A 25,370-nucleotide genomic window follows, 5' to 3' on the forward strand; every position below is an offset into this window, starting at 1 on the left:
ATGTATGCAAACATATAAAAACACATTTCATTCATGTTTCTACCTTGTTTAGTCAAAAAGATATGCACTTAAATAGATTTCAGCCTGGCACTGGCGGCCATGTTGGATTTCTCAATTTTGAGGCCTTATTTGACATTTTGGAGCTTGGTATACAGCAGATTTGGATTCAGCACCCCTCAAGTTCCTTCAGGGTTATGATTTTCTGAAAATTTACCCTGTCTACAATGGGAACACAACACAAGCAATACATTTGCTTAGATTAGATTCAAATGTATTGTCACTATACAGCTCAAGTACAGCACAACTAAAAGAAGTTTGATATTCAAGTTTAAGTTTGTTTTTATCATGTTGTGATGGATCAGTTTAATGTGGGTTGGATTTTAGTTTATTCCTGTGTGCTTTGGATGTATTTTGGGTTTTCTCTGGTGAGCTGTCAATCACCAGACACCAGTTAATTGCCATGTGGCATGGCAGGTGTGTGGGCTTGATTGGTGTCAGGTGTGCACTGTGCAGTGCCTTTAAGTAGGCTTGGTTTCCTGTGTTCGGATGAATGAATGATCATTACATATATAGCGCTTTTTTAACAATCCCCTGCATAATAGATTCATAGCATTTAGGAATAAAAAAAACGTCATTTTGAGACATACCTCATCATGGTCCTGAGGGAAATCCTTGGAATGAAGCAAAACGGACAAGGAGTGCAGCAAGATGAGCAGACGCGCATGGCAACGGGGAACAGGACAGCAATGACCCTGGCATGTTTGCATCCAACTGACGGAAAGCCAATGTCTACAAGCCAGTAAGCCAGTCGTTTTGATACCTTACACTTGTGTGTGGTGTGAAAGCTCTCACAGGAGTTACTGGACAAAAATCGGCGGAATAAAGATACAATATGGATTACAATAGTGTGGGTGGGTGGTCACCCACACTAATAAAGGTTAAAAGACAATACATTTGAATCTAATCAAATAGTCCTCTATAAATGTAGCAAGTTTCATAAAAAGTTACTATGGTTCTATGAGCTGCCATTGATACCCACTATACAGAATAAAGAAAATAGACAATAAATGTACTTGGCCCCTAATGATATGGAGACAAAAGGTCTACAAGCCAATGTCAGGCTCTCTAATTACCTTGACGGATGCATTGTTTTGGCTCAGCATTTTCTCCATTGACATTATTCATTCAACGTAGCAAATTATCACCGGGTTGCTCCAATTGGTTACTCTGAATAGTTCAAGGGAAAAGACCGGTACATACTATTCTAAATTCAAAGAGGGGTTAATTTCAGGAACACTATTCTTTAGGGTAAAATGGCTGGATGGACCAGTGTAAACCACTATGTAAGCCACTGGGATGGTACGGCTTTGAATCTCACTTATACAATGTTGTAAACTATATTCCTGATGAATTGAAAATGGGGGACCCTGATGTAAACAAGATGAAAGTCTTTCTCTGGTCTGCATCCCCTTAACAATTGTGTGTATTGAGAGAAAACGGTGCTTTTTCAATGTATGTGATGTATAGATTGGGGAGAGATGACCACAGCTAAAATGGTAGATCGAAATGTGCATGGAAGCAGGAGACGGTGATAGAACGGTGACCAGCGGATTGAATACACTGCCAGCGAGGGTGTTTTGTTTTGCATTCCTTGGAAGAACACAGATAAGAGTGTACTGTAGGCCCAGGAGGGAGAGAGGTTCATCTTAATGAAACGTGAGTTTATTAGTGTTAAAGGTTATGCAGTTGTCATGACAACACGTCGCATGACAACCAGAAGGCGGGGCCGTCGTTGCGACGACGAACATCTATAAATCGAACGGTGTTTCCGGGTGTAAGGCAGACCAGAATATGACCAAGAGCGAGTAGGACTGAGATCACACGAAGACACTTCCTCCTCCACCACGGAGGGGGGGGGAAGGGAGAATGCCACATCATCATTACAGTAGCTTCGGCTAACACGAGGAGGGTTAGGCTGACGACCAGGCCTGAACACTATTGGACTGAATAACAAAAGGACGATATATGAACACACCAAAAGATCATTAGAAATATACTCTTCAAGGACAATACAATCTGTTAACATCTGAGCTGAGGTTTCTGTTTAGAGAAATAAAACCACGCTTTTCCTTGTAAGGTATTTCACGTTGTCGAAGTGTCGAATTCTTACGGAGGTGGGGAATTATTATGGTTTATGGATTGCACTAACGGGGGGAGATAAGGATCTTATCTACCAGTATCGGAGACGTCAGGACCATTAAAAGTACACAACGCAGAGGAATTGGATGGAGGGCCAAACAGACGAAGACGTGATACTGGCCAGTTTGATCAGAATCTTACAGTTGGTGCCGTTGGGACCCGGATTTGCAAGAGATTAAAACAACGGGAACAGTTGGTTGTTGTTGGTTGTTGATGACAGCCGGATTTGCAAGAGATAAGAACAACGGATAAAGACTTTTTCAATAATGGGGCGACAGTGGACAACAGTCATCAATGTGTGGGAGAATCATGATCGAAGCAAGGCCGGCCAGCCCTGGGAGAGAGCGGCGAGTCGAGCGGTCAGGAGGCGAACCAGCGCTGTAGGGGAAACAGCGCTCCGATAAAAAATGTGAGTTCACTGTGCACACGGTTGTTTTGATCTTTTAAGCCAAATAAAAACGAACAGATAGTGAATCCGTAAACGTAAACATTTCTAGTTCGACAGAGAGAATGCCAGCTGTAATAATATGAGCAGAGAGCCATGGTGAAAATCGAGGGGGTTATCTACAGAGAATGAAAAGCAAACGAGGCAGGCTGCACAGTTTTGGTTTAAGGAGGGTAAATGCGAGATGAGGAAAGGGGGGGGGGGAACGCTTGAATCAGATCGAAAAATTGTTATGGCGGGACTGTTTTCATAACAGAAGGAAAGTCGAAAGGAGATTGTACCAGTGTGTATTATGTCCGATCAGGCAAGAGTATTAGTCTGAGAAAGCGTCCCCTGATAATGGATAGGAAAGAGAGGAAAAACAGCTGTGTTTTTAGGCCTTAGAAGGAAGGGCAGCGTTCGTTTGTTGAGAGAGTAGCCATTTGCACCGAGTTAAAATGGCAGCAGAGCCACGAGGGGTTTAGAATCAGGAAGTGACACGTCAACTAAACCACCATAGAGGAGGAGTAGGTCGCCACCTAGTGGTGGAGGGGGGGTAGTGCTGGGGAGTTTTCATTACCCATAGGGGAATATTTAGCACAGAGTGGATTATTATTATAATAATAATATTAGATATAGAGTTTAATTATACAATGGATTAAATAAGAATTGCACAGAAAGATGGTGCAGTTATTTGAATGGGTTAATTATTGAATAAAGAGGGAGTTTGAATTCCAGTGGGGCCTTCTCACACCTAATAAATAGGCAGAGTCTTGAGGGGACACGTCACCAGAAAGAACTGGCGCGCGCTGGGGGTCACCCGTGGGACAAACGTAGAGCGCCGAGTGGGTATCGTTTAGCTGCTGGTGTCACGCCGGAAGACAACAAAACAGGGAACAGCCCTGTAGGATTAGATATGGGTGTTGAGAAGGTGGGGGACTAATAGAGAACAAATAGGGGCTTGCAGAGGAAAAAAAATATATAGAGAACGAGCTGCAGGCCCAAAGCCATGGTAGACTAATAGCAAAACAAGGGAAGTCGATTGTACAGACGACTGCCGGTGTTGTGTTTCTGCTTTCAAGGGGGGAATGACACCGACAGCGATGGAGATGACCAGGAGACCGACTGGAGGAGGAGGAAGCCGCAGGGGCCAGGCACCGACGCCTGGTACACAGATCATCCACGACGAGAGAGAGGAGACGGCGGCGGTGGAGGAGCAGATGTGGAGAGGACAGCCAGAGACACTGAGCAGTAGCAGACCAGGGGAGACATTTTTGCCTAGGGGACCGCGCCCTGGAGGGGGGGACCAGCTCAGGAAAGGAGCCGTCACTGAAAGGGGCCCTTGCCCTAGATAGAAGACGGGACCGGCCCGAGATGGGAGGTGTACTGTAAGAGAGGGAAGGGAGCGCTCTGATTTGGACGTAGGTGTACCTAATAGGGGGGCCGAAGGGTTTAGGTGTGTCGTTTGAAAAGTTGCAATCTGTGTTTTTCTCTGTCTCTCTCTCTCTCTCCTCCATGACCGTTGTTTATCCTTTCTGGTTTGGGTGTGATGCGGGTAATGGAAAACAAAAGGAAAAACAGCAGACGGCGGGGCCCTAATTGTTATGAGTCTATTTTTGTGTATAATTAATTGAAAAACCAAGTAGTCTTATGATTCTGAGGGGTGATAAGAATCAAGGGGGGATTGAGAGAAAACGGTGCTTTTTCAATGTATGTGATGTATAGATTGGGGAGAGATGACCACAGCTAAAATGGTAGATCGAAATGTGCATGGAAGCAGGAGACGGTGATAGAACGGTGACCAGCGGATTGAATACACTGCCAGCGAGGGTGTTTTGTTTTGCATTCCTTGGAAGAACACAGATAAGAGTGTACTGTAGGCCCAGGAGGGAGAGGTTCATCTTAATGAAACGTGAGTTTATTAGTGTTAAAGGTTATGCAGTTGTCATGACAACACGTCGCATGACAACCAGAAGGCGGGGCCGTCGTTGCGACGACGAACATCTATAAATCGAACGGTGTTTCCGGGTGTAAGGCAGACCAGAATATGACCAAGAGCGAGTAGGACTGAGATCACACGAAGACACTTCCTCCTCCACCACGGAGGGGGGGGGGAAGGGAGAATGCCACATCATCATTACAGTAGCTTCGGCTAACACGAGGAGGGTTAGGCTGACGACCAGGCCTGAACACTATTGGACTGAATAACAAAAGGACGATATATGAACACACCGAAAGATCATTAGAAATATACTCTTCAAGGACAATACAATCTGTTAACATCTGAGCTGAGGTTTCTGTTTAGAGAAATAAAACCACGCTTTTCCTTGTAAGGTATTTCACGTTGTCGAAGTGTCGAATTCTTACGGAGGTGGGGAATTATTATGGTTTATGGATTGCACTAACGGGGGGAGATAAGGATCTTATCTACGAGTATCGGAGACGTCAGGACCATTAAAAGTACACAACGCAGAGGAATTGGATGGAGGGCCAAACAGACGAAGACGTGATACTGGCCAGTTTGATCAGAATCTTACTGTGTATTGAGCTGTACTGTATTGTACCCATTCTGCAATCTGTTAATAAAGTTTTCAATCAATCAATCAATCAATCAATCAATGTCTACTTAAAACTTGACGTGAGGTACTTATAGCTCACATTCACGCACAGAAGGTAGAGGCAACCATGCAAGACGCAAACTTAAAACCATAAACTTCTTAAAAGGAGGATGTCACCCAGTTCAAGAGTTCACAATGTTCTTCCTGTTCCACAGGACAGTTGAGACAATGAATGGGGATCAGACTTTGAGGCTTTAATTCTGGATTTGACATCCTAGTTGGTTACATCACCAATTGGAGGGTTCTCTCATTGCGATGCAATTCATTGCATTTAAATAATTGTTATTTTTTTGGTGGTGGTGGGGCCCATTTACGTTTTTATCACGGATTGGTCCTTTAAATGAAATAATTTTTATAATAATCGATGAGGTGAACATTCTATCAAACTAAGGGGCTCCTAGTAAAAAGATCAACACTTTGATATGCAGATGCAAAACACATGCTTATAACACATTTCCATATTTTAGACAAAAAAAATTCAATCTTATTTCAGTTTGACTTTTAATCCCCAGGAAATCACACATTGAGAGACAGTTTCCCAAACACAGATTAAGAACATTTCATAGCTTCTTAAAAACTGCTTTAAAAAGGTAGTGTGGTACATGTATATTATACTTATTTAAGCCGTAAATTTGTAATATTTGTGCAATCAGGCACATTCTAATAATAATAATAAAAAAAAAATGAATTGATTAACAGTTATTTATGTTTAAAATGTTTAAAAAACAAACAAATCTAGAATGGCAATGCTTAGTGACCAATACTTTCCTGTTCAAACCTAAAGCAACATTTGTGGCATGCTGCACATACGTCTCTAACCCGGGAACTGTGTTGCAATCAGACTGAACTGACAAATCAGCTGTTTCTAGTCAACCTCAGTAGCCTAAAGCTTTTAGGGATAACCTAATTAGGGCTGAACGATATGGGGGAAAACACACAATTACATTTTTTACAGATATTTCAACTTAAATATGATTCATTACATTAGAGGGAATAGTATTCTTAGCGTCATTATAATTTTTATGGAACAATTCAGTTTTCTTACATCTGTAGAATATAATTTGTAGACAAAGGCATCTCTGCAGCAGTAGAATACTTAATCTAGACTGGTATTCTGTTGGCTGTCCCCTCTTAGTCAATTAATCGGCCAGTTTGGTCTTAGTCGACCATGAATTTGTTAGTGGATTAGTTGTGAGTTTTTTTTCCATGCTGAAATACTTAGTTCCTAAAAAAAACGATGAGCACATCTCTGGTAGGCACAGGATTTAAAGTGGTCCTTCTGCATGATTGCATGTGGGGAAACAATTTAACAGATTTGTTGATTAAATCAACTAGGCCTAAGCAATCAACAAATTCCAGGTGACTATTAGTCGACTAAGAATCTCTTTAATCGAGGACAGCCCTAGTATTTTGACACATTTCACAGTTATCAAATATTGCAGCCTGCTGCAACTTGGATATTGCACTATTGCTTATTGTGATTTCATAAAAATGTAGACGACTTGTTCAGCCCTAAGCCTAATGGCATATCCTTTCTCAGTCTTCACCATATGAAGGAATACGGAGTGTATCTTGATATATGGGCACAGTCATATACATACAGCAGCTGACAACACATTTCCTAGTCGACCATATAGAACAGCTATACAAGAAAAACAAATTGGAAGGTGAATGATTTAGTGTCCCTTAATTTCCCTAACAAATACTTTAATATACAGTATATACAGTATACAAACATAGGCAGACAAAGGCTAATAAAAGTATTTTCTATGGCTAAAGCCTCTGGCTAAAATCTATATTTGCCAGAATAATTTTACTATGCAACATAGAAACCCACGGCACTCAGATGCTGTAAAACAGTCGCTGTAAAACAAAAGACGCATAGATCTCTCTTGTGCTTGTCGAAACCAGAAAATCCACATTTAAAGTCAGGTGGAAACCATAACAACCAATAGTAATCTATGTTCTTCAACTACTTCACAATGTCAAGAGTTGGTTTCTGTGTTGCATGGTAAAATGATCATGGCCTAATCTTACATTTCTTTCTTAGAGACTATGTTCATAGAGAAAATTGTTGTGAAGTCAGAAGGTGGTGCCACAGCGGAGCTCCATTAACAATCAATATAAAAACAGCCAGCCAGGCTTGCTGGGGTTAAGCAGGATGTCTATATCACTTTGTATAAAAATTAAAAAGAAGAAAAAAGGTTCACAAAATATTTCTGTATCTACATTTGATTGTGTCTTTAATGAAAAGAACCAAATAATGATAAAATAAAAATTTTGTGAAATCAAACAATAATTTCTCATTATCTGATTCCTTTGCACACAAAAAGATTAAAATAGGACATGATCTGAGCAGCGCTGATCTGGGTTTTCAGGAGAAGAGTAGAACGATAGATAATAACATCTACATTTAATTTTTTAAACATACCTGGCTGGCATTGTGCATTTGGTTTGAACAGTGTTTGTAGAAACCAGGAAATTGTATAGTGCCAGTATCAGCTTTCCCTCCTCTGCCTGCCTGGCTGCCTTTCGTTTCTATTGGAGGCTCTGGGGATTCGTCACAGCACACAAAGTATTTTCTGTGGAGGAAAATGTTGGCATGGCATGTGGCCCAAGCCGTTGGGAGATAATGGATTTCAGAGTGCAGCAATGATGTTGTTGTGTCCTATGTGAAAAGGTCTTTAAGGCTACGATTACACTCGTCATTTCAACTTCAATTTCTGAGACTGCGTGTCCACAATTGGCATGTTATGCAACTCCCGTGATTGGATTGCTTTTAAACTCTCTTCCTCTTCACACACTGCTTGTGTAAAATCTTAGTCCACATTACTTGTCCTGCTCTTACTTCCCATCACATTATATTGTTGCATTTACGAAAATATTATGCAAAATCATCAATCTGTCAATTAGGCTAAAAGGAATCCTGGTATGATTGGGCGACACAGATTCCAATGAAACAACTAATGTAACTACAGCCTAAAAGACCCATAATATGTTGATGATATACCAGAGTTTGTTCAAATCGACAACTTGATAAAGCGAAGATTTAGAGCGCTTTCAGACCGACCATATAGCACAATCAATCAAATATACATGACAAGCAGCAGAAACATTTTTGCGTAATATATTTGTAATATTCTATCATTCATTGTATAATTTGACTGTGGAATTACATATGAAATAAAATGGAAAAGTAACTTTTAAAAACATCCACAACTTGACAGGATTAAAAAAAAATCATCAGACATTTCCTCTCTTGGCATATCCCCGAACTACAGGTCCTGCCAAAAATCAAGTGAATCATAATTAAAACAACAAACGGTTGTGAAGCTGGATTTATGGGACATAAATCCCCACATACAGAGAGTATAAAAGTTAGTGTGAACGCTTGGATGTTTCCCTTAGAAACTACAATAGTTACTCCCCAAAATCATAATCGAGACCACAACATTCATTGCATTTAGCTACACAGGATTCATTTGATCATTCATTTCAGGCTTAAAATCATATAAAATCCCTAGAAATAACATTTACTGTACTATGAGGCTGTATTATAATCTGGCAGCCCGTTTCAATCTGTGCCTTACGATGAATTGAAAATGGGGGACCCTGATGTAAACAAGACGAAAGTCTTTCTCTGGTCTGCATCCCCTTAACAATTGTGTATTGAGCTGTACTGTATTGTACCCATTCTGCAATCTGTTAATAACATTTTCAATCAATCAATCAATCAATGCAACACTATAGTGCTTAGGTCAGATGGGGTATATTTACTACTTATAATCCATTTGAGGCATGGCAATGTCATTATATAAAAAAACTAGTGCAGATACTGCATCGACCCACGGTGACTTTAATACGTATTAATACTCGTAATTATGTCTTATCAGGGCTAAACTGAATGTAAATGTAATTAAATTGTATGTAACAATCAGAATCCAAGGAATAATTTCACTTGCGACAAGAGACATTATCGATTTGTGAAAGTAGAGAACTTTAGACACTGGTCTAGGGCTCGCCCAAAGTATTTGTTTGGCTGAGGCTCAGATACCAACGTTACTATTCGGAGGGCATTCATTTATATTTTCTTATTGGACATTAGCTTCAAATGGACACACACACACACACACACACGCACATCCTCTCCTTACTTAAAGTGTCGTCAGCAAAAAATTACACTTGGCTATTTTAGCCAGTGGATGGTTCTTCAAGCACAATTGTAGCTGAAATATTTTTGTTCCCCCACAAAACCAACTGGAGAGTGAAAATGAAAGTAAACTGAAGTGGATTAGAAAGGACTGGACTGCTCTGCAGAGTTTCAAATAGAGCTAAAAACGGATATTATTTTTAGCTCCAACAAACAAATATCTGAAGCCTATAAACTGAAGGCGATACTGTGGGGCTTGTGGATAGGATCTGTGGATAAGAGCTACAGTACAGTTGTGTTTAAACACAAACAAGCAGGTTCTCCTGCCTATATCGGGTAAAAATATTCTGTTAGAATGAACCAAAATGGCAAGTGTTTTAAAAGTCTATGGCTGAGACTCTTTCATAGACAAACATGCATACTTCATACGGTAACGTGGTGACAACACACCCGGTAACAGACGCCTCTTCCAGATAAAAACAAATTCAAATTTTTTAGCACAACTAATGTCGGGCCCCGTCTCTGACCCCGTCTCAGACCCCGACGGCACCTCTACCGATGAGCTGAGCCGCGTCGTCTTCGGTGGGCTGGGGGTCCTCCTCTCCCGCCTCATCCGTTTCGGAGTCCGTCTCCTCATGGGGGGAGTAGTAGCCATCGTAGCCTTGGAAGCCCAGGACAGGCGAGTCGCCGTGGGTGGGGGAGGCTAGGCACTGGGCAGTGGTTACCGTGGTAACGGTGGCTTCGTAGGCTGTGGGGATGCCGGAGGGGGACCCCAGGTTAGAGGAAGAGGGGCGAAGCAAAGGGGTGCGCTCCGTGTCACCCTCTGCCCCTTCCTCCTCGCCGCCTCTTCTGCCCTCATCGTCGGACTCGGATTCTGAGTAGTCCGGGTTGGGCCGCGTCACGCGCTGCTTGCACACGGGGCACGTCTTCTTGGTCTGTGTGAGCCAGGGATCCACGCACTTGCAGTGGTATGCTGAGAAGAGACGAGAACAGTGAGAACGCTTCAGACGGAACCCATTATCTGTACAGAAAAAACACCTTTAGTCAAACTGTTATTATATATTCAGAACCATATGCTTTTACAGAACACCCATATGCCTTTAAATGCTATTTAACTTTACAACAGAATTAGTAGAAGAAAATGTATAATGAATGAAAACTATAATGTAATTAAATATGAAATTAAAGCTGTGAGGAGTTAATGATCAATACTATGCAGTGAAAATTTATTTTTGTTAATTTGGTTATGTTCTCCAGCACATTGGAGTTGAAATGGAACAATGACTATGAGGTTAACGTTCAGACTTCCAGATTTAATTCAAGGGTGTTTACATCCATATCTGGTCATCCGTGTAGGAATTGTAGTCATTTTTACACAGACACCCAGCCCCCCAATTTTAGGGGACCAAAAGTAAATTAAATTTAAATTAAAGGGGCACATAACCAAAAACAATGCAGATTTATTTTGCACATACAGTAATCTCACACACATCGCAAAACTCTAAACTGTTTTGCACACATTTAGTAATTACAGCTCAATGACATGATAAGGTAGCAGTCCCTATAAGACAAGGTATTGCTATTTGTTCATCTACATCATTTCATGGAGCTATAATTAACACAACACAATGATTCAGTGTCCCTGATTACTTCACTGGTGGCCATATTCAAATTAATCTACTCTCAATAATTGTCAAGAATCAAGAATCAAGGTTTATTTGTCACATACATACCAGGGGATACAGTGAAATGCGGGTGGTCATGCCTGCATTGATTGTGCAAAATACAATAATAAAAATAGGCATAGAAAAAATAAAATAGGTAAGACACAACATATGCATGATTAAAAAAAATACATTCTAAGTTCCTGAGAAACTGGTTCCTATATACACTACTATACAATATACAATTTCAAATTTTAACTCTTAACCCATTCCGTGCCAATCACGATGATAGTTGGGTTAACTCGCCATCGCTTGCGTGCCAATCACGAGTATAGTTGGGTTTTAATCGTTATTTCTTTTATTAGCGATATCCATTCATTTTCATCCATCCAACCTGATGTTATCGTTAGGAATGGGTCTGAGCTCGCAAAAGGGCAAATACCGCCGCCTATCGTCTCCCGGATGGTATTGCACATCATTGGATTGGATTGGCTGGGTATGTGCATCAGAAAAAAAACTCCGGTCCGGGTTTCCCTTCTCGGGCATGCAGTATCGTGTTACCACATTGACTGGGGAGGCAGGGAGCAGCATGGATTATGTGTTTTGGACTATAACGTTGGATCAATGGACGTGATCGATATTTGGAATGGCGATCAGGAATTGGATTAATCTTTTTGCAGAACATCTGATGTGAGGTAAAGACTCTATGTTACCAGTCTTGGGTTAATCAGATGTTCCTTTCACCGCCATCGGAGCGTGTGTGTGTGCCGTTGGCGCGGAGCAAGACACGGATAAGCGATTTTTCAGCCCGCTTCTCTAGCGTGCATAAGGACACATACAGTATCGATAATCTAGCGTTTATTTGAAAACGATTCATAAATCAGCCGAAAGATTTCAACGTGTTTTGTGTATTCCACTAAAGGGCTATTATCGCGTCTTTCTCTGGAATTACTAGAAATCTCCAAAACTATACTCGTATTCAAAACGGTATAAAACGGAAATGTATCGATAAAAAAACAATCCGTTTCGTACATGTTGACTGCAAGCAAGTCATTGATAAGCGACGGGTGTATTAGACCCATAGCCATAATTTAAGATATAGTTTAAGCATTCGCAAATATCCCCGTCCTCCCATTGATTAAAGCGCTGGCCTACAAGACCGATATTGTCACAGCTTTTAGAATGTATACATACTGTATACATTCCGAAAACGTGAGATTCTTGTTTTCCTAAACTCCTCAACCGTAGTAGTGTGCACATACATTAAATAAATAATATACATAAAATACATTATATACATACAAATACAATACATTGCAATACAACAAATATACTTAAGATAATCCTATACTATACAATATTACTTCAACAAGACATTTTGTACGTGACCATGATGGTTCAGACTCAGTCTCTCAGTCAGTAGCCTATTGACCCGGTGGAAGTAGCTGTTCAAAGTTCTTTTGGAGGTGGATCTGAGACTCCGCTACCGTCTGCCAGACTGCATGAGCTCAAACAGTTTATGGTTGGGGTTGCTGGGGTCTTTCAGAATCCTGTGTGCCTTGCTGACGCACCGCTCGGTGAAGATACAGACTATGGTGGGTAGCTTGCTTCCACAGATCTTCTCGGCCGTTCGCACTACTCTCTCCAGTGCTCTGCGGTCGCTTTGGTTGGCATTTCCAAACCATGCGGTGGTGCATCCTGTCAGTACGCTCTCCGTGGTGCCTCTGTAGAAGGCCCTGAGGTTCTGTGGGCCCCCCATGCCACATTTTTTAAGTCGCCTGAGGTGGTAGAGGCGTTGCTGGGCCTTCATCACCACGTGGCCAGTGTGCACTCCCCAGTCCAGCATCTAATTTGGTCATAACCGGCCGGCTCTGAATGTGTTAATGTATCTAAACTATACTATTAGTACCCCCTTCCTTTAAAGTAGGGATGTCCGATATTATCGGCCTACCGATATTGGCATTAAAATGTGATATCGGAAATGATCTGTATCGTGTTTTTATTTATTTATTTACATTTATTTAACCTTTATTTACCCAGGCAAGCAAGTAAGAACAAATTCTGATTTTATTTATCGTCAAAAGTATGCATAATGTTGTTAATTCCACGACAAGAAATATGTAATGTTAATTACCTGAAATTATTCCGTTTTTTGGGGGGGGGGGGGGGGGAACCCTGCATATATCAGTATCGGTTGATATCGGTATCGGAAATGAAGAGTTGGACAATATCGGTATAGGTAAAAAAGCCAATATCGAACATCCCTACTTTAAAGTGACATTTTGTTTAAGTGATTGTTTTAGCGGTTGCCGCATGAGTGTTGTGTGTGCGAGTGTCTATGTGTGCTCATGTGTACTTGTGAGTGGAGAGTTCAGTAACTTCAGTGTTCTGATGGCCTGGGGGAAGAAGCTGAGCCGGAGTCTCTCTGTTCTTGCAGCGTGTGACCGTAGGCGCTTGCCTGACCGCAGCAGCTTGAACAGGCTGTTGTTGGGGTGGTGGGGATCTTTCATAATTCTGCAGGCTCTGGATTTGCACCTCCTGTTATAAAGTCCTGCAGGAGTGGTAGTGCAATACCCGTAGTACGCTCTGCTGAGCGCACCACTCTCTGGAGTGCCTCGTGGCAATACGAGCAATTTATAAAAACATGTTGGCAAAACATAACATTAGTCTGCAGAAATGCACCGTTTTCGACTGCTTTGCTCGCAGTGTTGCATCTGCATCCACGTCCACTGCAGGTAAGCCAAGATACGAAGTTAGCTAGGCTAATAACGAATTATTACGAATAGGCTAATAAATCAAATATAATTGCTTAGCTAATTGTTTAGCTACAAATATATTTGAAAGATGACAACTTTTTATAGATCGTCAGGCTGAGGCTGCAGCCACCATGTCCCAGCCCACCCCTCCTCCCTCTACCACCACCGGTCCCAGCCAAGCCCAAAGTCCCTTCACCCTAGCAGCTAGAGGAAGGATGGCAGAGGATAGGGTGAACGAGTGTCACAGGGTTACCGTTGCTGAAGAAATAATATTTATTTATTATATTTATTTATAATATTTATTTATAAAGTTATAAATAATAAAGCAATGCCGATTCCGTTCTTAATTGTTTTTTTTTCTTGCAAAAGAATAAAAAATAACCGATAAGAGTATCGATAAAGTACCGAACCTTTAAGCAGTATCGATAAGAGTAGTAGTATCGATAAAATCCTAACGATACCCATCCCTACTCCCGATAGGCCTTCTCGTCATTGTTAGAGATCAGCCCCACCACCACTGTGTCGTCCTTCACTATGGAGTTGGAGCTGAACCTGGCCACACAGTCATGTGTGTACAGTGAATACAGCAGGGGGCTCAGAACGCAGCCCTGGGGGGACCCGATACTCAGGGTGATTTTGCTGGAGGTATGACCCCCCCCACCCTGACCGCCTGGGGCCTGTCACTTAGAAAGTCCAAGATCCAGGCGCTCATGGCGGAGCTCAGACCCAGATCGATCAGCTTGTCAACCAGTCTGGTGGGGACTATGGTGTTGAAAGCTGAACTATAGTCAATGAACAGCAATCTCACATAGCCCCCCTTCTGACTGTCAAGGTGAGATAGTGTGTTGTGTAGTACTTGGGAGACTGCATCGTCAGTGGACTGGTTTGTCCTGTATGCAAACTGCAATGGGTCCATGTTACTGGGGAGGGGAGGGAGGCACAGATGTAATCCTTGACCAGCCTCTCAAAGCATTTCATGACCACAGAGGTGAGTGCCACCGGTCTGTAGTCATTAACTCATTCTGCGCCAATCACGAAAAAAGTCGGGTTAACTCGCCAAACATTCAGCGCCAATCACGAGAAAAGTCGGGTTTTAATCGTTATTTCTTTTATTAGCTATATCCATAAATGTTCATCCATCCAGCCTGATGTTATCATTGGGAATGGGTCTGAGCTCGCAAAAGGGCAAATACAGCTGCCTACGCCTTCCAGCAGGTATTTCACTCTATTAGAAATGGTGTAGTTTCTTTTCGATCTGAGCCGTGCGGGCGGGGTTTAAATACTCAGACGAGGCAGGGCTTTACAACGATGGCATGGAACAGTAACCCTGCCCGCCCGTTCATGAGTAACGCTCTGTAATGTGGGACGGACCTCCACAAGCTAAATTTGGAATGGCGATCAGATAATTGGATTATTTCTTTTGCATTACATCAGATACCAGGTAAGAACACTGATATTTCTTTCTACCCCGATCGACGCTGTCTCTGTTTGTGTGTGGCTGTGTGCCGTTGGGTGGGAGGTGGCGGGGGAGCCCCACGGTCCAGGGCTCTTTTCATTCTTGCATGAGGAAGGATAATAATGATGATCTAGCGTTGATTTCAGGAAGATTCGATAATCAGGTGAAAAATGACAACGTGTTTAGTGTATTCCACTAAGGGCTATTATCGTAGTGTATTGCACTAAAGGGCTATTATCGCGTATTTTCCTGGAATTACTCTGAAGCACCCAAACTATATTCATATTCGAAACGGTATAAAACAGAAATGAACTGATGAAAAAACAATCTGTTTCGTGGATGTTGACTGGAAGCAACTCACTGACAATTGACTGGTGTATTAGACCCATAGCTTTAATAAAAGATATATTTTAAGCAAGCGCCCCATTGACTTACATCGCTGGCGTAATAGCGCCTTCTAGCGCATTAAGCGATGGCGCAGAATGAGTTAAGGCCTGCTGGAGAGGAGTTTTTTGGCACAGGGATTATAGTTGACCTTTTGAAGCAGGCAAGGACCACGTACTCAGCCAGGGATAGATTGAATATGGATGTAAATACTGGGGCCAGCTGATTTGCACAGGACTTAAGTATTCGTCCCGTTATCCCATCTGGGCCAGCTGCTTTCCGAGTATTTACACCCCTGAACGCTAATCTCACGCTGTGTTCCGTCAATGAGTGTGTCCCCCCTCCGCTGATGAACCCCGCGGCAGCCGGTGCGTCAGTGACGTCGTTAGCCGGTGAGCTAACGTCGCCACTGCTTGCTCCAAACCACGCGTAAAAGGAGTTGAGTTAATACGCGAGAGAGGCATCGGCACTCACTATTGAGGGGGGGGCTGACTTTATAACCAGTTATCGTTCGTACTCCCCGCCATAAGCCTCTCGTGCCGCTCTGTGCCATCTGTGTCTCCATCTTGTTCGCATATCGCCGTTTAGCAGCCTGCACCTCTTTGCGTAGCATATAGGCTGCTACCTTATACTCTTCCATACTTCCCGATGCTCGGCCCGAGTTGTAAGCAGCGGTACGAGCATTCAGGGCCACTCGGATGGAATTGTCCCCCCAAGGTTTCTGGTTTGGGAAAACACTCACCTTCTTCGTGGGGACAATACCGTCAGCTAACGTTGCTATAAAGCTAACAACAACATCAGCATTAGGGGTGGGGGAAAAAATCGATACGTAGTAGTATCACGATACTTTGCGTGGCGATACTGTATCGATACAGGGACGCCAAGTATCAATATTAAATTATTCATAAAAAAATATATATATAATGGGCGGCTAAGTGGCACAGTGGGGGCAAGGCGCTCGCCACTAACGCAGGAGATGCTGGGTTCGAGCCCAGCTCTCGCCGTTGCTTCCGGCTTGGCTGGTCGTTCATACTAATACAATTGGCAGTATTAGGGGGTGGGAAAGCCGGTGGGTGGGGATCGGACGTTGTGGACAGCGACTCCTACAGGTCGGTTGGTGCGCCTGTACAGCAGAATCAGGAAGCAACGGGGGCAGCGTGAGCCTTCCACACGTTACTCCTCGCCGCTGAGAGATTGCGCTGTACAGGTGAAAAGATGCGACAGCTGCCTCCTCGTGTACCGGAGGGGACACGTGATGCAAGGCTTGGTCCACTTTGCAGCCGACCAGTGGGAGGCATGGTCTAACAACGTTCGAGACAGGGGAGGGTAGAATTGGATCATACGAAATTGGGATGGGAGAAAAAATAGAAAATGGGGAGAAAAAGTAGATAAAGAAAAATATATATATACCGGTATATATATATATATATATTTATTTATTTTTTGTATAAGGAAGTTGCATTGTTCATTTCAATACCTGTAATAGTACAGTAGTCCACACACACACATGTGCATTCAGTTAAGTTGGAATATGACTGTAATACAAACAGTTCAGTTTGTCAGGTACATGCAACACAGATTACAGTGTTTACATCCGTCTGCTTGAGAAAATACCATGTTCTGCAATAAAAATGATTGAAGTGAGATGAACAGACTGAACTTTATTTTATTAGATAAAACATGTCGACAGTTTTACTACAGGTAAAAGGTAATACAAAAAAATATATATATAAAAATTTTAATCGCAATATTAATATCGCAATACTCAGCGTATCTCGATATATTTAGGACGCAAGTATCGCGATAGTATCGTATCGTGAGGTCTCTGGCGATTCTTACCCCTAATCAGCATATTCACTGACGTCACTGGAGCTCGACCGGAGCATACCCCAGTCGACGTCCTCCAGTGTGTCTTGTAGCGTGACCTCTGAGCTCTCGGACCACTGCTTAACCTCTCGCGACACAACAGCCTCTCGGGCTCTTTGTTTGTAGCCGGGCAAAAGAAATATGGCGTCGTGGTCAGATTTACCTAGGGGAGGAGCCGGTACTGCCTTATAGCCCTTCTTAAAAGGGGTGTAACAGTGATCTAGCGTATTCCCTCCCCTGGTGGTGCATGTAATGTGCTGGTAGAAGTTTGGCATAACGTTTTTAAGATTAGCCTTATTGAAATTGCCAGCTACGATCATAGCCGTGTCTGGATGCTTGATTTGGTGTTGGTTCAATGAGTCCTGTAGGTCTGCCAGAGCTTTGGCGGTATCTGCTTGCGGTGGGATGTATACTGCTGTGATGATTATGGCTGTGAATTCCCGGGGGAGATAGAACGGGCGACATAGAATGGACAAATGTTCAAGGTCCGGCGAACAGGAGCGGGAAAGAATCTTTAGCTCCTTGGGGCTGCACCAGCCGTTGTTTGTGAGGAAGCAGACCCCTCCACCTATGGACTTTCCCGACTCTTCTGTTTGGTCAGCGCGGAAGACAGAGAAGGAATCAGATGGGATGATGTTGTGATCCGGTGTTGATGGCTTCAACTATGTCTCCTTAAAGCATAGGATGTTGCAGTCTCTCACGTCCCGTTGGAATCTAATCCTTGCACGGAGATCATCCATCTTATTCTCCAGCGAACGTACATTCGCCAACAGAATCGATGGGATCGCGGGCCGGTAAGCAGAACTCTTTAGCCTGATTCTGATTCCACTTCTCCGTCCTCTGTGCTTCCGTTTGATCTCACCGCCTTTTCAATTGTCCTCGTCTTTGTCCTTGTCCCGTCTTATCTCCGATGGCCAATCTTGGCAAAAAGTGTCGTTAAACTCCTCTTTCAGTCCGGAGTTTAAATCCATAAGTGACTGGCGGTCGTACGACGTCCAAGCATGGTTTTTATAAAAAAAAGTATTAAAAAGAAACATAATAACTAAAAGTGCGCGCAATCTCTGCGGAGCAAAACCAACGGCGACCGACCTCGGTCGCGCCATCGTACCATGATGTGACGTACCAATTGTCAAACTAAATGAATGTGAGATTTGGATTGTGTGTGAGATTATGTGCAAAAATAAATCAGCATTGTTTTTTGGTGCCCCTTTAACATAAACCTATAAACATAAACCTTCCACTGTTATGCCGATGACACACAACTCTACATAAAAACTGCCCCAAACCCCTCTGCAGCTCTATCATGCCTCAACACCTGTCTTGAGGAGATAAAGGCATGGATGAACAGCAACTTCCTCCAACTAAACAGCAAAAAAAACTCTGACGGCCAGGTAATCCCCCTCTCCCCCTCAGTCACAAATCTGGGGGTTCGATTTGACCCCCACCTGACCTTCAACATCCACATAAAACACCTCTGCAAGACCTCATTCTATCACCTAAAAAATATATCCAAACTCCGTCCCACTTTAACCCTGTCAGACGCAGAGAAGCTTGTTCATGTCTTTGTCTCCTCAAGACTGGACTACTGTAACAGACTCATCGGGATTCCTGACAAGAGCATCCAAAAGCTGCAATACATCCAGAACAGTGCTGCCAGGATCCTGATGAGAGTCTGTAAACACGATGACATAACCCCCATCCTCCACTCACTACATTGGCTCCCCGTCTCATCCCGGATCAATTACAAAATCCTGATGCTCACCCATAACTGCATAAACGGACATGCACCCCTCTACTTTCAGGAACTCATCACTCCACAATCCTCCACCCGTACCCTCAGATCTGCAGGTAGCCTGCTCCTTCGGGTCCCCAATACCCGGCTCTGCACCATGGGTGACCGAGCCTTCTGCACGGCTGCACCACGCATGTGGAACAGCCTTCCCATCCAGCTGAGGGCACCACAGAGCCTGGACTCTTTTAAAAGCAGGACTGAAAACCTATCCGTTTCAAAAGGCCTTTGACTGTTAGCTTTTTATTTTTATCTTGTGATATTATTTTTTTCTTGTGCTGTTGTCTTACATTTTCTGTTTATACTATGTTTTTAACTATGTTCTATTTTTATTCTGTATTTAATTTTTTTTACTAATAATTATTTTATTTTTTAACTGTTTTAACCCTGTAGCACTTTCGGATCCCAGTGAACAAAAAGTGCAATACAAATTAAATTTATTATTATTATAAACCTAAGAGTGGTCAGAATGAACAGCCTGATTTGCAAAGACGAAGAAGAATCAAATGTCATCATTACTAATACACTGTAGGCCTAATATAAGTATTAATAATTACCGTGTGAACATGGTAAAACTCGCAGCTTGTCTCCCTCTTCATACTCATCCAGACAGATGGCACAGACATCATAATCATCACCTGCAAGAGAAGGCATTTACAGAGTTAAAAGAGGAATATCACTTGATAAAAATGTATTATTAAAATAATTAAATAACCCACAGTGTGTGTCCTCCTAATGACTGACCACTCAATATTTGTGAGCATGAACTTGCTCGCAAAAAGCCAATAACCAGCACTGGGTCACAGCAGCTATGCTTCAGTTTCCTCCTACGTTCTGGTGTAAAGTCGACATTAAAGGCTCAAAGAGCCGCTAATGCGAAGCCTGTTAGCCAACGTAAACATAATCACGTACAACAGAGTCCTATGACATTTCTTTTTTGCATTTCAAATCAATAAATCCGTTAAGACAACTTCATATGGGGGAGCTCCAGTAGCTCACCACGTACCGCGAGCGCTATTTCGGCGCCGTGGACAACCGTGCTCGTCACGGATCTGGGGTTTAGCGAGTTCGAATCCCGGACTGCAGCCGTGCCTTTCCCAGAGTGTCTTCCCCCCCATCTGAACCCTTTCAGCCTGTTTCTGTCGGTCATCCTTGACCAGAATAAATGTGATAAACACATAAAAGAGCCAGGGGAATGGCCAAAGTTTAAAAAAAAAGACAACTTCATATGACACCAAATGGCTGATGTGAATTGCCGACAATGCATCAGCCTATACGTGTGGATTTGTCGGAATCATGTGTTGGAATAATGAGACAGTACTAGGGTTGCAGCAGTGATGTGAAATTTCCCATGACTAATACATTCTTGACAACACTGATATTCCGGTGACACTGGACATTTTACATAATGACGCTCATTATCTGTAGAGCGCTTACAGCGCTACATTGATCCGCTGTGTCTAGTCTGTTTTTTTAAGTTGACGTTGGATTGTAATAAAAAAATAAACCAATGGACAGTAATACCTTCCGTCAAGTTTCTATCTGACAGATGTAGCCGTTATTTAGCACATCACTCAAAGATACTTTTGCTGGTCTGGACTGATCCTATGAGTTCCTCTCCAGTCAAGTATTCGCTGCTGCAGGTTTTAACACTTTGAGTGCCAGCGACGAGAATTCTCGTTAGTTCATGCCAACCGTTGAGTGCCAACCGACGAGAAATCTGTTTTTAATCGTTATTTTTTTTTTTATTATCGATTTCCATTCATTTTTCATCAATCTAGCCTCACGTTACCAGTGGGGATCTATCTGAGCTCGAACAGGGAAAATACCGCCCCCTATCGTCTCTCCGGATGGTATTGCACCCCATTGGATTGGACTGAATAAAATGGGTGGGGAAAATGTTTTACTTGTCAGGCATGTAATCCGAGCCTATTGCAGTCATCGCCCACCATCAGAACAGCGTGGAATATGTCTTTCGACCACCCAGCATTGGATCAATAAACGCGATCGATATTTGGAATGGCGATCAGGAATTGGAATAATCTTTTTGGAGAACATCTGATCTGAGGTAAGGAATCTATTTTTACCAGTATTGGGATAATCAGAGCCGTTTTCACCTATATATCAACGTGTCCCATATGTGTGTGTGTGGCTGAGTGTGTGCGTGCTGATCAGGAAATAAGATAATCGATTTTTCAGCCCACTTCTATAGCGTGCATAAGTACACATTGTGGTGGAAAATATTATCATGTCATTATAGATCTGTGTTGAGATATCATTTTACAGCTTGACTGTTTCAGTGTGACCAACTAGTGTAATGTGTCTCTTTAAGAGACTCCAAGGTACCGACATCTCCCCAGCCAGCCAAAACAAGGTTATTACTTCCCGTAACTGGGAACAATTTTTATTTACTTTCATCATCATATCTGTTCTAATGTTACGTCTTGCAAGTGTGTATAAACTATGTTCTGCCCAGACCTCCTGGTCACTTTATGGCCAGACGCTAGTGTGTAAACATGATGTATCCGTCTGTACTGTCCTTTCATTGTGGCCACGGTGAAATAAACTTTTCTATTATTAATAATGACTCAGAATGATTTATAAAACGGCTCATCATTTTGTCCTTTAATATTTCCCATTACAACATATACTATCGATTAGGCCTGCCGCGATAAGCAATAAATCGATTAATCGGCGCGATAATTCAAATGAATGCAATGATTTTGACGGGCGCGATTAATTGCTATTTGCGCGTTTGTTTTAATGAGGCGGAACCAGTACCCCTTGTCAGTCACTCTCCGTGTGGGGGCCCGCTGGCCTTACTACAGCGCACAGCACGGGAGCTCCGTGGGGCACTAGCAACGGCACATATAGCTTAACACTTTGGGTGCCGGGAAACGCTTAAACACGTCATTCCCGGCCATGCTCAAGTTGCCGAAGACGCTTTACAGCGTCTTTGATATCAATATTTCAAAAATCTGGGATCGGATTCATATGTCCCCTCCGCTGGCCTGAGATCCACCAGGAGGACCCACTGAGCTCTCTGGCGGTTCAGGAGCGCCATCTGGTGGCCGATCGGTGCAATCGCTTAACAGGAAGTGCCGTAGAGGTTGTGCTGGACGGCCGTATTACTTCCGGGCACTCGGTACATGTCCCGGGACTCTGGCTCGTCACACTACATAGCGATCGATTGCCAATAACTCGATAAACAACATGATTTGGACGTATATACCATTATACAAGCTGGAGATGGACCGGGTAAATCTACATCCCATAATGATAACATTTCTACTCTACGATGATCGCCCAACGGCGCGCGGAGACTGGGGTGAGTTTTAGCGTGTAAAGTTACCGTCTTCGATACTAACTGCTATTATCAACATTTGACCCACATTAGATCAATCAATCAATCAAATTTATTTATAAAGCACATTTCACATGACGCGTGTCAACCAAAGTGCTGTACAGAGGGTAAATACACAAGATACATATAGACAACAATCACACTCCGTTTTATGGGAGGGCACACAGGCAAACACATAGAAAAACAGGGCATGAGTCAGTGAACGGGAAAGGCTAGTAGGTAGAAGTGGGTTTTGAGCCTCGATTTGAAGGCATCTATCGAGGGGGCGAGCCTAATGGAGGTGGGGATGCTGTTCCACAGTTCAGGGGCTGCGATAGCAAAGGCACGGCCCCCCCTGAGCTTGAGGTTAGACCTCCGGACTGTCAGGAGCCTCTGATCGGCTGACCTGAGGGACCTGGTGTTGGAATAGGGGGATAGGAGGTCTGAGATGTAGGAGGGTGTGTGACCATTAAGGGCTTTAAAAACAAATAGGAGAACCTTAAAATCTATCCTGTAGCGTACTGGGAGCCAATGAAGGGAGGCAAGGACAGGGGTGATGTGGTCTCTCTTGCGGGTTCCGGTCAACAGTCTGGCAGCAGCGTTTTGTACCAGTTGTAAGCGGGACAGGGAAGACTGGTTAATGCCTATATAGAGGGAGTTGCAGTAGTCTAATCTAGATGAAATGAAGGCGTGGATGACTCTCTGAAGGTCTGCAGGGGAGAGAAGGGCTTTGAGTTTGGCAATGGTGCGTAGTTGGAAAAAACATGCCTTTACCACTGAGTTTACTTGTCTGTCAAATTTAAATTGTGGATCAAAAATGACCCCTAGGTTCTTGACATACGGCTTGACCAGGGAGGACAGGTTGCCAAGGCTGTTGGTAAGGGTGGTGACAGCGTCTGGGGGACCGAAGAGGATTATTTCGGATTTGTTTTGATTTAGTTGTAGAGAGTTTTGTGCCATCCAACATTTAACATCATCCAGGCAGGATATGAGACTGTTAAGTAGAGACTGGTTGTTGGGTTTCAGGGAAACATAAAGCTGTGTGTCGTCAGCATAACAGTGAAAAGAGATGTTGTGCTTCTGAATGATTGGACCAAGGGGTAGCATGTAAAGGGAGAACATGATCGGGCCAAGGATGGACCCTTGTGGGACCCCACAGGAGAGGGAGGTTGAGGGGGAGGAGCAGTTGGCGATGTTGACAGCAAAGCTTCTATTTGTGAGATAGGAGGAAAACCATGCTAATGCAGTGTCACTGACACCAACCCCATGTTGGAGACGATCTAATAAAATGGTGTGATCAACAGTGTCGAAGGCTGCACTGAGGTCAAGCAGCATTAAAATAGAGCAGTCACGGTTGTCAGCGGCGAGGAGTAGGTCATTTGACACTTTAAGGAGGGCTGATTCTGTGCTATGGCCAGTCCTGAACCCTGACTGAAATGTCTCCAGGATGCTGTTCTGGTGCAGGTAGGGAGACAATTGGCACAGAACAACCTTTTCAAGTATTTTTGACAGAAAAGGAAGCTTGGAAATGGGCCTGTAATTACTGTGCAGGGTGGGGTCAAGGTTTGGTTTTTTCAATAGGGGCTGGACTACTGCATGTTTAAAGCAGGATGGAACAGTACCAGTTGCCAGGGAGCTGTTAATAATGGAGAGGATGCTGGGACCGGTTGTGTGAAAAACCTGTTTCAGGAGAGCAGTGGGAACAGTGTCAAGGGGGCAGGTTGCAGGTTTCATAGAGGAAACTATCTCTGTGAGGGTGAGTAGACTGATGGGCTGAAAGCAGGTCAGTGTAGATGAGCAGACCAGAGGGACAGCTACATTACGTGTGGGGGGTGAGATGTTCCTTCTGATATTTTCAACTTTGGTGGTGAAAAAATTTGAGAATTCCTCACACTTAGCTGGGGACACATCCAGGCAGGTGCTGGGGGGGGGGCTAATGAGAGAGTTGATGGTAGTGAACAGGGTCCTGGGGTTGTGGGAGTTGTTGATGAGGTCAGAAAAATATGTGACTCTCGCCGCTTTAACCGCTAGCTGGTAGTTAATGCGACTGTCCCTAAGCATTTCAAGTGAAACTTGAAGTTTGTCACGTTTCCACTTCCGCTCTGCCTTCCTATACTCTTTTCTCTGGGCTCTGGTGTTATCATTGAGCCAGGGCTGCCCTTTAGGCTTAGGTTTTTTCTGTCTAAGGGGGGCTACAGAGTCTAGAGTGGAGAGGCAGGTGGTGTTGAAAAGGGATGTAAGCTCTTCAGTGCTAAGATGGGAGGGAGAGGCTTCAATAGTGCAGGTGTTAGGGGCAGCTATGAAGGCAGTGGAGAACTTACTGGCAGTCGAGGGGTTAATGTTGCGAGAGAGACGTGCAGGGGGAAGGGGTTTGGGTGTGGGGAGTAACAGAGATAAGGTAAACATAACAGCAAGATGATCAGATGAGCATGCATTTGTTGTGATTAAACTGGACACTGGAAAACCAGATGTTAACACTAGATCTAGTGTATGGCCCAACCTGTGGGTAGAGTCAGTGACGAGCTGGGAGAGACCAAGCGAGTCAATCAGATGTAAAAAGTCTGACACCATAGGCTTGGAAGGGCAGCATACATGAATGTTAAAGTCTCCAAGGATCAAAACTTTGTCATGCTTTGACATAATAGTAGAGATAAAATCCGAAAATTGTAAAATAAAGTTCTTACTACTTGGCGGTCGATACACAAGAACAATTAGGAGGGG

The 25,370-nt window shown here is 43.3% G+C and overlaps 1 protein-coding gene across 1 annotated transcript in view; it reads right to left on the reverse strand.

Annotated features, from left to right (window-relative positions):
* Positions 1–5,731: 5,731 nt before the first annotated feature.
* rnf167 (ring finger protein 167) overlaps positions 5,732–25,370 on the reverse strand; it is a 71,333-nt gene continuing 51,694 nt past the window's right edge. Inside the window, exons 9-10 of the mRNA XM_084320773.1 lie at positions 19,864–19,944; positions 5,732–10,364 (exon numbers count right to left, since the gene is read on the reverse strand). Coding sequence (XP_084176899.1) covers positions 9,925–10,364; positions 19,864–19,944 — 521 coding nt within the window. The 3' untranslated portion in view covers positions 5,732–9,924. The remainder of the gene's footprint in view (positions 10,365–19,863; positions 19,945–25,370) is intronic.

Source organism: Notolepis coatsorum, assembly GCF_963971535.1.
Source record: "Notolepis coatsorum genome assembly, chromosome: 8".
Classification (NCBI taxonomy): domain Eukaryota; kingdom Metazoa; phylum Chordata; class Actinopteri; order Aulopiformes; family Paralepididae; genus Notolepis; species Notolepis coatsorum.